The sequence below is a fragment of the Homarus americanus genome, unplaced genomic scaffold (genome assembly GCF_018991925.1).
Source record: "Homarus americanus isolate GMGI-L3 unplaced genomic scaffold, GMGI_Hamer_2.0 scaffold24143, whole genome shotgun sequence".
NCBI lineage: Eukaryota > Metazoa > Arthropoda > Malacostraca > Decapoda > Nephropidae > Homarus > Homarus americanus.
This window is the reverse complement of record NW_024713349.1, coordinates 316491-330725: the sequence shown is the minus strand read 5'-3', so window position 1 is coordinate 330725 and position 14235 is coordinate 316491. Positions and strand designations below refer to the sequence as shown.

General features: G+C 39.4%; 1 protein-coding gene across 1 annotated transcript; it reads right to left on the bottom strand.

Annotated features, from left to right (window-relative positions):
* Positions 1-8092: 8092 nt before the first annotated feature.
* On the bottom strand, positions 8093-13808 carry LOC121871861. Its single transcript, XM_042374427.1, has 6 exons — positions 13617-13808; positions 12280-12725; positions 11741-11856; positions 10975-11092; positions 10379-10659; positions 8093-9836 (listed from the first exon to the last, which is right to left on the bottom strand). The coding sequence occupies exons 1-6, from the start codon at positions 13740-13742 to the stop codon at positions 9805-9807; spliced, it is 1119 nt and encodes a 372-aa protein (XP_042230361.1). The 5' UTR covers positions 13743-13808; the 3' UTR covers positions 8093-9804.
* Positions 13809-14235: the final 427 nt, after the last annotated feature.

The following is a 14235-nucleotide window of genomic DNA, read 5'->3' as shown; positions in this document are numbered from 1 at the left end:
CCCGGGTTAAGGTTTACTGTTATGGGGGTTTCTTAGCATCCCGGGATCCTGGGACAAACCAGGATATTTCCCGGGATCCCGGGATTTCCCGCATCAGGTGATATTTGTACTAACTAATGCTGTATGCTAACCCTATACTTCATTAGTGTATTATATGTAGATTATTTGATAGGCAATTGATTTGATAAATGATATTACACTGAAGCAAAGTTCTCTTTATTAACTTGCTTACTGGTGTAAAAATAGGTACATAATATGATTAAATAAGGAAAATTTTAATTAATATCATTCCGTTAGCCATAAAAGAAACTCACAGACATTTGGAATGGCATTCAAAGTTAACTATTATAAAAAATAAGAATTCTATATTTAATGCCTTTGGAAGCCACATTCTACAAAAACCTAAAGCGAACACTTGAATGACCTGTGAAAAAATTAATAGCATAAAATCATTTGTGCACACAAGCCACACAGTCACGCACACATCAAAAGTTGTTCATGAAATAACTCTTCAAAAAGCACAAACAGTCAATCTCATTCTGTTAGCCACAAAAGAAACTCAATGATATTTGGAATGACAATCAAAGTTAGCCATTATAAAAAAAATATTATTCTATGCCATTTGGAAGCCCTACTCTACAAAAAAACTTAAAGAGAACACTTGAATGACCTGCGAAAAAAAGGAATAGAATCATTTGCACACAAAGTCATGCACACACTAATAGTTGATCATGAAATAACTCCTCAAGAAGCACAAACAGTCAATACAGCGGTCAGTGAGCCTTGTTCTTAGTTTTGTAATACATAGGCCAGCAGCTGAAAATGCCCTTTAGGCTTCAACTGAAGTTGGTGGTACTGAGATGAGGGCCTAGAATAGTTTCTCTAAATTATGTGTTCTCTCTCCTGTTGCCTCAAACACATCGAACTCTTTCCTAATATGTTTGCATTCATACACCTTTCTACTTTTACTCTGAACCTGTTCTATTGCTGCCTTGAGTTTATCTGTGAGTGTCATTTGTTCTTCTACAGATATTTCCATATTAAACTTAGCTGGTGGCTGCCAATTTGGTAATTCCTCCTCATTACTTACTTCAAACATTCATGCGTTTTTGTATTTTACATAATGCAAATCAGAGATAAGGAATAACAATAAGAATCCCGGGATTTGAACCAAATTCCCGGGAAAAAAAACTGACCACTTACGCCCGGGATCCCGGGAAGGAAACCCGAGCAGGTACGAATTCACCTGCTGCGAAAGACTAACTCCACCAAGTATAGTCTCATCGGTGACACAAGACATCAAGACAACATTCCAGATGTTACTTAGATAAAACTTTCCTTTCGCATGTTAGCATTTTAGCTGTGCTTATTGTGTTCAAATCCTTGTCCTTACTGACCTTACTGGTGGAAGTTGATCCGTGTGTTATTTTTCGAGTGTGGTTTAACGTAGCATATTAGTATATTCTGAGTAAATCTTTGTTTTATCATCCACTCTTTATAAAACGATTTCTTTACAGTTAGATTTGCTCATCTATATTTACTATTAACAGTATTCTTTCACCTCCAGTTTTTATTATTTTATTTATATTTTATTTATTAGTTTCTTGGGATTATTCATTTTCTTATTCTTCTTTTCATAAAAATATAAAGTTAGTTATCTTTACCTCCATCTAGTAGAAGTGTAAGAAACATCAATGATTAAACTGAAAGATATTGAAAAAATCTGTATTTCTCTAAGACACCAAAAAGATGGAAAACAAACACTTGAAAAAGGAAACTGAGCAGAGAATCTATTAGAGCGATAGGGTAAAATTTCCTGTTAAAACTAGCAATTAGGATATACGTAATCATCCCTATATTAATATATCCTATATCATGTTCCAATCCTGTTCTCTTTCCATGTGTATCAATGTACCAATTAAAAAAAACGTTAGTTAACTTAGGTAAATTAATACATAAAAGTTGTTACCTGTTGCTGTTGTTATGATGTATTTCTGTGTGTCGACGTTTAGTTCCTCGGACACATAGATTATACCAATTATTATGCTAAAAAAATATAATTTAAGAAATATGTACATCTATATACATAAGCCATGGAGTGCTAATGTAAATGAATATATTAATTAATAATTAATATAGGATTGTGACTATAAAAAACAATATATAATAATCAACTCAAACATAAAATTATATATTTTAATAACTACGATTAACATTGTGTTCTTATTAATCAAAAACTTAACATCAAAAGCCTTTAATGTTATTTTTTCTATAAAATATTTACCTGTTAACTAATTAGAATGACACCTGGCCACTATACGTACAGCACTAGTCAGGCATAATAGCCCTTTTATGTGCTATTTTGTGTTCGTGTTGAAGATCTCCACATATTGATCCTTAATATACTAAAACATGATATAATGTTTACTAACCACCAACTGTTCATTCGACCTTGAATAATTAGACACTAATTGGATTAAACATCACATTCTACAGGTAGTTTGTGTTTATATCCTTCTATGTGTGTGTGTAAGATCCTTGTGATGTCTCGTGTTGGTGCTTCTTTACTTCAGGCTACAGGTACACATGTTGTTTACATTTTAATTAAAGGAGCAAGAGAGAGAAGGACAAGGAACAGTCATAAAGGAGTGTCAATAAGAACACACACACACACACACACACACACACACACACACACACACACACATCCATTTCCCTATGTTGCGGATAAACGAATCATTCAGAATATCTGTCAGATTTAGGGGACATTTGTCATGGTCTCCTGGCAGCTTGGCAAGATTAACTTCACCAATTAACATTTTATTTCAAGATTAGTTAATGACGATTTACATTTCAATAGATCCTAAGCACGCGTGTGTATGCAGGTGTGGTGGTTTGGTAGGGGGGTGGGGGGCGTCAAGGGCAAATAGTAATTAATTATTCTAGGGGACAGGTAGGAAATGTTACCTGTTTTTTTTTTCTCTCTACCTTCATTTTCAGTTAAAGATAGGTAAAGAAAAAGAAGTTAGTTAATACTCTTGAGAGGTTTCTCACCTTACCCTGTGCTGTTAAGGTTTTAACTGTCATTATTTGTTCAAGCCCATCTTGTTTCTTTATTTTGTATTGTAACCAGCATTCTTTGTTCTCTAACGACCATCTGCATCGTTAAACGACCCACCGGCGGGTCGCGTGGCGGGAGCCGACCTTATATATAGGACCCACCAACTGACTTGAGTCAGTTCAGTCCTCTTGTCATACAGTCCACATCCTTTGAGTGTCACTTGTTACTTAAACTTAATTTATTTGTGTTGTTCCTGTCGCCACCAATGTGGTATATCTATGTGAGTACCTATTTATGTCTCTGTTTGTGTCCATCAGTATTTGCTTAGTTGTATTCAAGTAATTCAGTGTTGTTTCACGTTAGTTAATTTCAGTGTTAGTTTTTATATGTTTATGCAGAGTTAACGTAATCCAATGCTTTATTTTTATTCTTTTGATGTTTCGATGTTTAGTATCATTTGTGTCTTAAAAGTTTCGATGGTGAATCAATTTGTTGTGACAGCCTACGAGGCTCTTTATTGTGTTAATATTTAATTAATTAAATTCTTAAAGGTTTACTTTATTTATTTTTATTCTCTTTTAATTTACTTCACTTTTTGTTTGGTTACGCCTAGAACCTGGATATTTAAGTAAATTAAGAGACGGTGTAACAACACACACACATACACACACACACACACACACACACACATCCATTTCCCTATGTTGCGGATAAACGAATCATTCAGAATATCTGTCAGAATTAGGGGACATTTGTCATGGTCTCCTGGCAGCTTGGCAAGATTAACTTCACCAATTAACATTTTATTTCAAGTTTAGTTGTTGACGATTTACCTTTCTATAGATCATATGTACGAGTGTGTATGCAGGTGTGGTGGTTTGGTGGGGGGTGGGGGGCGTCAAGGGCAAATGGTAATTAATTATTCTAGGGGACAGGTAGGAAATGTTACCTGCCTTTTTTTCTCTCTACCTTCATTTTCAGTTAAAGATAGGTAAAGAAAAAGAAGTTAGTTTATACTCTTGAGAGGTTTCCTATATGCCACCGAACATCAAAACTCAGTTAAGGTCATGCCAGCCCTCACTGACCACATAATAGCTCAGAACGCAACAGGTGAGGTGGATACCAGTGATGTAATCAAGATTCGAAGGTAGGCCAGTAGAAGGTTTGCCCTCCCAATGCGTGTGTGGCTCTTCCTATGATGTCGATCACGCCATGGTGTGCAAGAAAGGGGGCTTCATATGCATGAGGCATGACGAAGTAAGAGATCTCACAGCAAATATGTTGAAGGAAATCTGCCGTGATGTCAGGGTGAGAATTTCCGACATAGGACTTCAAACACATCCAACGAAGTCCGTGTTGACGCCATTGCTCGAGGATTCTGGATGCGGGGACAGCGAGCCTTCTTTGACATAAGGATTTTTGATCCCATGGCCGCATGTCACCGAAACTTAGCTCTCGATGCTGCACACACGAGGAACGAGAACGACAATATAAGGGAAAACGGGGAGAGAATTCAGAAAGTTAATCAACGCAGCTTCAATCCTCTGGTGTTCACAACCTCTGGTGGGATGGGACCAAGTGCAAGATGCTTCTATGCCAGACTCGAGGAGGTGAAATCCGAACAGAAGCAGCGGCCCAAAAGTTATGTAACAGCCAGGATGAGATGTCGACTGTCCTCTCTCCTTCAGTCGGCTTTGCTCTGCCTCAGCAGAACGAGAGCTTCGGCCCCAAAGCCGACAACAGTTGCAGATATTGACTATGAGGCTACAGTCACTGAGTGCCGCATAGATCTGCGGCTCAACTAACTCAACACAGCTAGGATGGCTACTTATGTATAAGGATGTTTAATATTAAGGTAATAAGATGGCGTCGAAGGTGTGGCTATTAGGGGAGGATGGCGGCAACATTAAAAAAGTAGAAGTAGTAGTAGGAGTAAACCACAAGGCTCTAAGAGGTGATACCACCTTACAGTCAACCGAGGGATCAACACAGGCGGACGCTGTTGCAATGGCAATGTATGCAATTGGCCTATTAGCGCTCCAACAAGAAATAAAATTTGAAACAACTGGGGTCAAACAAGTAGCATAAGCTGATGACCTTACAGGAGCAGGAAAAGTGGAGTGCATCAAAAAGTGGTGGGACTTGGTAACATGGCGAGGTCCACAAATAGGGTATCACCCAAACACCAGCAAGTCCTTCCTCATCGTGGAGCCAGAACATTATGAACGGGCAATGGAGGTTTTTGGCGGAAGTGAGGTCAAAATAACCAACGACGGCCAAAGACATCTAGGCGCAGTAATTGGCATTGCGGACTTCAAGACCGAGTACGTAGGGGGAAAGGTGAATGAGTGGGATAGTGAAATCCAAGCTCTGTCTGAGATTGCTAACACAGAGCCACATGCGGCCTTTGCTGCATTCACCCATGGAGTCAAGCATCGTTTGAACTACCTGATGCTTACACTCCCTGATATCGGACCCCTCCTGCACCCTCTGGAAGAAGTTATCATTGTCAATTTCATTCCTAAATTAGTGAAACACCCTGACTTAACCCCAGTAGAAAGAGCACTTCTTGCACTTCCATCAAGACTGGGAGGGATGGTACTAACAAATCCAGAGGAGATTGCTGCCACTGAACATCAAAATTCACTTAAGCTCACGGCAGCCCTCACGGACCACATAATAGCCCAGAATGCAATCGGGGAAGTGGATACCAGTGAAGTAAATAAGATTCGTAGGTCCATTAGGACAGATCGACAGCACTGCCAAAATGAGAAGTTGCAGCAACTGTTGCTGCAGGTACCAGAAAATTTGAAAAAAAAAGTAGCTATAGTGCAGGAGGTGGGCGCCTCGAACCGGTTAACTACGTTACCAATAAGGGCAAATGGTTTCAGTCTTAATAAACAAGAATATACAGATGCCATTGCTCTAAGGTACGGTCGGCCAGTAGAAGGTTTGCCCTCCCAATGCCTGTGTGGCTCTTCTTATGATGGTGATCACGCCATGGTGTGCAAGAGAGGGGGCTTCATATGCATGAGGCATGACGAGGTAAGGGACCTCACAGCAAATATGTTAAAGGAAATCTGCCGGGATGTCATGGTAGAACCGACCCTCCTTCCATTGGATGGTGAGATCTTCCAACACAGGACTTCAAACACATCTAACGAAGCCCGTGTGGACGTCAGTGCTCAAGGATTCTGAACGCGGGGACAGCGAGCTTTCTTCGACATCAGGATTTGTGATCCCATGGCCGCATGTCACCGTAACCTAGCTCTCGATGCTGCACATAGGAGGAACGAGAACGACAAGAGAAGGGAATATGGGGAGAGAATTCAAAACGTTGATCAAGGCAGCTTCACTCCTCTAATGTTCACAACCTCTGGTGGGATGGGACCAAGTGCAAGATGTTTCTACGCCAGACTCGCGGAGGTGATCTCCGAACAGAAGCAGCAGCCCAGAAGTTATGTTACAGCCTGGATGAGATGTCGACTGTCTTTCTCTCTCCTTCGGTCGGCTTTGCTCTGCCTCAGGGGAACGAGAGCTTCTGTCCCAACTCCGACAACTGCTGCAGATATTGACTATGAGGCTACAGTCACTGAATGCCGTATAGATCTGCGGCTCAACTAATTTAACATAGATAGGATAGCTTCTTATGTATTAGGATTTTTAAAATTATGGTAATTAAATGGTGGCGGAGGTGTGGCTATTGGGGGAGGCTGGAGACCACGTTTAAAAAAAAAAAAAGTTGTAGTAGTAGTAGTAGCAGCAGTAGTAGTAGTAGTGGCAGTAGTAGTAGTATTTTCATTATGTTTCGACTTTGGATTAAACAGTAATACATTACCCAGATATTTTCCCTCCTCTCCTCTGGCCATCAACTTAAACAAGACCACGAATGAGCTTCATCGACCCTGAGTGTGTAAGAACATGAACTACGACGATGAAGAGCTTGTGTCCCTTGTTCTTGGGGGTAACACCGTGAAACCTCCATATAAGGGACTTTTCTCGGTATTTAATCCGTTGTATGGAGGTTTCACATCTAACGGACCCTCGATATAACGGACTTTATACATAGTTCGTTAGATGGAGGTTTCACATCTAACGGACCCTCGATATACCGGACTTTCATTTCTATATAGTCTGCTAAATAAAAGTTTCTTTGGTATTACGCTTTCCCGTATGATATAACTCTTATGTAATCGAGTTTAAGATAGATGAATTACCTTGTTATTTATTCAGGTAATTAATTAAGGTATGAAGGATAACGCTTGAACACTGATACACTAATGGTAGACTGATGTATAGAGTTGTGTTAAATTACCAATTAATTAACAAAATATAAAGTAGATGTTAGTGTTGTGTTGTGGTGCAGTACTATAAAGGTGAAGAATAGTCACCCCAGTTTATTTCAAGGGATAATTAACAACTAAACGCTAAACCTAACCTAACCTGAAGAACAGATACCCTTGTTGAATCCAGTTTATCTGAAGGGATGATTAAACAATTAAACACCTAACCTAACCCAGCCTAACCTAACCTAACCTAACCATGGGATGAATTATACGAATCAAGTAACACCATTATTTTTTTATTTATTTAATCTGTGAATTATTTTGTATTTTTCTAGTTATATATTTTTTCTGTATTTAGGACGGCAAATTTTATTCAATACTGGTGATGCCAAAGAGTATTCAAGTTTATCAGTAATGCCGTAATATGTTTTTTTTTTGTGTATATGCAACACTTCTGTTGTCAAGTATCGCTTATTTACGCCCGGGCACCCACAGTCGACCCAGTTGTGAACGGGGTCAGATACAGCCTCCTCTTCAAGCCTTGAGGTCCTAACATCACTTATAAATGGTGAAATCTGATCTTTTCTGAGCATTTTATTTGAGTATTAATTCAGCATTACCATGACAATATATACTTCTGAGTTATTTTCTCTCTCTGTCTCCGGCACACAACTAACCTGCCCTTGGTTACTGATATCAATACATCTAGAAGGTTAATGAACACAACAATTAGAATGTGATGTTTATTATGTTCTTTGTATAATTATTCCCAAAGCCACATTAAAACTCTTCTTGGTTCATCTGATCTCTTAGCCATGTTCAAGGTTTCCGATGTTTATAAACTGCTCTGATTTGGTTACCAGTGCACACCATGGTAAAATAAAATGCGTTTTGGTAGGTGAAGTGGATTATAGCGACTAGCAAAGTCTATATTGCTCGGTGACTGGATACAATAGGAGCAGATGCTATTGATGGAATACTTATGAAATTGCTTGAAATATAGTGACCCAGTAAAGTGTCCCTGCCCACCCCCTGCCTCCCTCCTTCCCTGCCTTCCTCCACCTCACAGTGTCTCAGGGAGCAAGCAGGCTGGCAGGGAGGGAGGAAGGCAGGGTCATATTTATGGGACACCCTATACATTCAACTCTTTATTACTCAAATATATTCTGATTCAGTCAACTCATGCTTGACCTACGTGGAAAGTTGAGTTGACTTGGTAACAATTTTATATGTATATGAATCTTGAGCTAGTTAGAGGCGACTTATTCATTTCTCAAGTATTTTGCATCCATTCATCTAATAATTAGGTCATGACTCAATAGTAGTTATTCACTGGACTATATGTATAAGTAGACATCATAACACAGGATATTGATATTATGGATAATGGATTCTTGTACTCCTACGTAAATAAACAAATACTCGTAAATTGTATAACCAATCTACAATTATCAAAACAAGACTAAGAATAAAAGTAACATACTTATTTTTTGTTTGTTTCTCTCACTAATAGTTAATGTAAGACACAAAAAAATATCAAGTTGGAAATTTGAAGTAAGATCACATGTCAGTTCAATATCTTACTTGAAGGTGTAATAGGTCTCTCTCCCTCTTTCCCCTTACAAAATTTAAAGTGGTGAATCTTTGGTTACCTCTGCAAAATGTTGAGGGGAAAATAAATACTGTTCTAACTAAATTGATCTTTGAAGTCTGAATTAAAGCATCTTTTACCGAGTGTCAGGTAAACTGGTAGAAATATAATGTATTTATGGGATCCAAATCTCAGCTTATTCATTTTTGATGATCTTTGACCCCTTTAACAGGTTCATAAGGTATAAATTTTAAAACTATTTATATCACTGTACGGATATATCACTGTACCACGTCCCATGGCAGTGTAATGTACCATAACCATCAAATTAGGCATTTTTGTGACTTGTGACCCAATGAAATGACCAAAAATGCCCAAATATCACTTCTAGAAAAACAAAACATTGTGTAGTACCTATTCAAGGTTATATTAATGCCAAGCCTCAGTTTAATTATTGGTCTACATACAGTAAAATCACCTCAAAATGTTTGTTTTGGGGTTGCTTGACCTTTGATAAATATTTTAAAGGAAAAATAATGAGTCTTCGTCCTGAAGTTGACACTTAAATAAGGAGAAAAGTGTACAAATATGCACACTATCCTGAACAATCCTAAAGGAAAATAATAGAATAATTTGAAGAATAGTCACAAAAGAAATGATGGTTGAGTATCCAGGAAAGTCACGACTCAATGTTGCCAGAAAGTGAAAAGTCTAGGCCGGGGAGATCAAAAGTTAAGAGTTAATGTGTGAACTCCTGGGGAGATGAATATAAAGATAAAATCTTGAGAGAACTGGATATAAAACAGGAGAGTGAGTGAAAGAGTGAGTGTGGCAGCAGTGTGGTGGCAGGAGCCGCAGTTGGCCACTTATCGGCAGGTGAAATTGGTGATCTTTTTCTCTGTAAATTAAGAAAATAATATAAGCACGATGGCTAATATATTACTGGTAACATTGTCAAGACGATTTTTTTTAATTTCTCACTTATTAAGTGATAAATATAACAAGAGTTACTATTAACATTATCTGGTTGCCTGGTGAGTAATACTTGTGTTGTATTAGACCACTAGAGTATTTATGGATTATATGTTTAAGTCTACTGAACAAATTGTTACAACTTTACCGGACATAAAGGAGGAGATTAAGTTCACAATTGCTCTCCTGTTTCTACCCAATCAACCGAGGTTAAAATGAAATATAAATGTAATACACTGTTTCGAGGGATCAGAATTTTTCCCATCATGTTTTCAGCCCCTTAAAGGTGATCCCGTTTCGCATGATATAACTATTATCCGAGTGAATATTACAACGTCTTTCAATGAAGCTTTGGTGTGTCATTACGTTTATCAAATCATTAAAGTATCCTCGATATTTGCAACAGATGTATGGCAATATTACACAGATCTTGCTAAAGGTTAAATAACAGTATAAAGTGACCCTTACTTGGCACACAGCACCAGCAGTTCTTGTTGTCATGGCAGCCACACCGGAAGGCTACGTAACCCACCCGACATAATCGCCTGGCCTTGATGCAGTAGCCGTCCACATCAAGACACTTCTTCTCACCCATACACAGCTTACAACACGCACACTCCTGGTCCTGACACACCTCTGTACTCAGGTAGAAGTTGTTGGAGAGGAAGCAGTAGAACCTATTACCGAAGCAGTAGCCAGGGTTGGGACCTTCTCTACACGCGGGAGTTAGTTTACATTGGTGGCAGCATCTACGAGGAATTCACAATGTGTTATTTAATGCAGACAATTCTCGTATTTGATGTTCAGATGGACTTATATATTCATACTAACAGTAAAAACTAACTGGTATCCATAGTCTAGAGATTCAATAAGGACTTTCCACCATTAGTTTTAGTACAGAACACCACAGTACCCGGACAAACTCTGGTATATTTGATAATGTCTATATTTAATCTGAGCGAGTATCCAACTTGAGTCATAATGAGAAGACTCCAGTGTGATACAGCTAGAATGGTGTGGCGCTCATGGGTGTAGGATGGACAGACTAACATACTAACACTCACCGACATATTCGACTGTGACAAGATGCCCAGCGGTTCTCGTATTCCCTTGTCCAACAGTAGTTCCTGCAGCTCGCTCCACGTTGTGCACAGTCGGAATTTTCGTAATCCTTCTCACAGTCTGAAATAATTTGTTTTAGTATGATTTGGTCAATCAGTTATTGATTCACAGTAATGACTAATCATTACCATTAACCAGTATATTAGATAACAGAACATGTAGAGTCTTTAAATGTGTTGACATCTATTATCAAAAACTGTCACATCAATTCCACAGAGATTTTTCTTTTAAATTCCCTACTTATTAAAATCAACAATGAAGTTTTTGAAGAAATTATACATAGATATGTGTTCAGAAAATACTGTAATTACATGTTCTACTGCACAGTCATAAAACGTTTAAAGGAGAGTCATGCCAGGAAAACTCTTTTTTGAATTGTTGATGGACTAGTCTATCACTAGTGCAATTACTAACCTTGAATTATGTTTGTCCCTTCACTACAGAGACGCCACTTTTCGTATTTTATTTGGTTAACGCCAGACGGTTTTATTCAGCTCCAAGGCAACATCGTACACACGGGGTTAAAGACCTTAATTGTTGAAGCGCAGCAATATTATAACATCAACAACTGCTAACCATTGCTGTGTTTATTTACAATTCTAATAAGAAGTACCAACCGGACTCAACAAACATCAGACGCTCAAAGTAGATAATACTAACATGTGATAACTTTTACTGCCACTGAACTTGATATTTTTAGACAGTTACCTACACAACAGGAACACTTGGGGTTTGTACAGACGTTTCTGATTTCGAAGTCACAGTCCTTGGTTATGTAGTCCTTCAGCTCACACCGGCCGCCGTAGGTGTCCACACACTGTGTCCTGGTGAGCCGGTGGAGAACACGTCCACGGGAGAAGTTTAACGATAGAATGTTATTGAATTACTGTAGACCCTAGTTTATTTCACCTGAAGATTAATCACCCTAATTCTAACCTAACATAACCTAACCTAACATTAACATAACCGCCCCCCCCCCGCTCCCCCGTAGCGTTAGGATGGTTAACCTTCACGTGATCCAAAAATATAATTAATAAAAAAATGAAGAGGTGGAAATGTTTTTGTTATGACATATTCCTTATTTGTTTTTGTTGTTTTGATAAAGTTAAACACCTAATCCACATCACTCCTCTGGCATGTTATTATTAGCTAATTAACGTGTCCCAGCCACCAGGTGTATTAGTTAGAGGTCTGATGTAACCTCAAAACACACACACACACACACACACACAACAGCAAGTACTTACCCATTATCAAGGCAACAGTCATTTGTATTATTGCAGTCAGTCCTGAAAGTCTCCTGGACCCTGGGAGTCTCCTTGACCCTGGGAGTCTCCATGACCTTGGGAGTCTCCTTGGCCCTGAGAGTCTCCTGGACCCTGAGAGTCTCCTGGGCCCTGGGAGTCTCCTTGGCCCTGAGAGTCTCCTTGGCCGTGAGAGTCTCCTGGGCCCTGAGAGTCTCCTTGGCCCTGAGTTTCTCCTGGACCCTGGGAGTCTCCTTGGCCCTGAGAGTCTCCTTGGCCCTGAGAGTCTCCTGGGCCCTGAGAGTCTCCTCCACTACCTTCTCTGACGACGACGAAGACGACGACTCCAGCAGTAACTCCCACGGCATCTCCTTCGCCCTCTCCTCCTCCAGTAGGTTCTCCCCTTCTACACCCTGTTCTTCCACTCTGTCCAGCACCTTCACGCTCAGCTGGGCAACAAGATGGACTATGTTATATTAAACAAAAAATCAACACCACAGCTAACACCACAGCTAACACCACGGCTAACACCACGGCTAACACCACGGCTAACACCACGGCTAACACCACAGCTAACACCACGGCTAACACCACGGCTAATACCACGGAAACACCAAGGCTAACACCACAGCTAACTCCACGGCTAACACCACAGCTAATACCACAGTTAACCTCATCAACTGCATGTAATGTGAGCCAGTCTAATCTAATCAGTCTATCCCAGGTTAGATTAGGTTAGGTTTAGGTTGGGTTGTGTTAGGTTAGGGGTGAGGTTTGTTTGGTTAAGTTAGGATAGGTTAGGATATATGAGGTTAGGTTCAAGAGGGAATAATAGACAATAACATTGACCTTAACTAAGTACTGTATGTCATCTAATTTTTTATCTTATTCTTTCTCTCTCAATTATTTACTTCAGTTTGAATTGAAATTGGAATACAAAACAAATTAACGTTTGTAGAGGTCGACGGACGTAACGAAATTCATAGATTATCCTAAGACATCAAATATCTCTTCCCGATACGAGGTTAATTGGTTTGGGAATTCGTTGATATGTAATCCGGCATTTTAACCAGATTTTAACATAAAGACATATTGTTTTATTTGTCTTTAACGTGTAAATTAAATATGGTCTTGACTCTGGTTATAGAAAACGGCATGTGGTTATTTATTATTAATTAACCTACACAGTGAATAAGACACCTTTACTTATATTACAGGGAGAATAAATTGTATAGGAATTTATACATCACAAATACAGTATACTGAGTGGAAAATATCCTCCCTCAGCTTATGTTATATGTTTTAACAGGTTGACAATACGTAAGTAGCCTGTGACTCACCGTAAAGGGAAGGTAGCTGCAGTGTATGAGAGTATGCAGCATTATATATGTGGGTGAGTGTATGCTAGGACCCACCCTGGCGCTACAACCTCCTAATACCAGTAGGAGAAATATATAACCCATCATGGTAGTCGCTGGTGCTAGTGGTGGTGGTTGCTGGAGGTGATGGTGGCTGGTGATGGCAGTGGTGGTTGCGTGTGGTGGTGGTAATGGTTGATGCTGGTGGTGGTAGTCGCTGGTCGTGTTCGCTGCTGGTGGTGGTGGTAGTCGCTGGTAGTAGTGGTTACTGGTGCTTTATTCGTCTCACAAGGAATGTTAATGGGAGGTCAAGTTTCAGGTCCTCTGAAATAGGTTAATAACGAAAGTTATTTCTGTGTCTATGTACTATTGTCACCTCATGAAGTCTGTCGCCACCCGGAGTTTTAATCACCTTCTTCCGTTGACGGGATTGTCGTGTTTATAACCAGAATTAAAAAAAAAAAAAAGAGTTCATGTTACCGCCACACCTCCCCGTTAAGCGCTGTGGTGCAGTGTTCTTCGTGGCTCAAAAATGTTTAAACTCTGGCTGTAAACACGACGGAAGAGGGTGATTAAAACTCCGGATGTGCGTTTCCTTCCG

Excerpts from the sequence above, each read along its gene's own strand:
- LOC121871861 (XM_042374427.1), bottom strand. The coding sequence starts at position 13,742 with ATGATGGGTTATATATTTCTCCTACTGGTATTAGGAGGTTGTAGCGCC. Across the intron at positions 11,857-12,279 it reads GACTGTTGCCTTGATAATGG|GACACAGTGTGTGGACACCT; the intron begins GTAAGTACTTGC and ends CCGGCTCACCAG. Across the intron at positions 11,093-11,740 it reads CAAGTGTTCCTGTTGTGTAG|ACTGTGAGAAGGATTACGAA; the intron begins GTAACTGTCTAA and ends AAATTATTTCAG.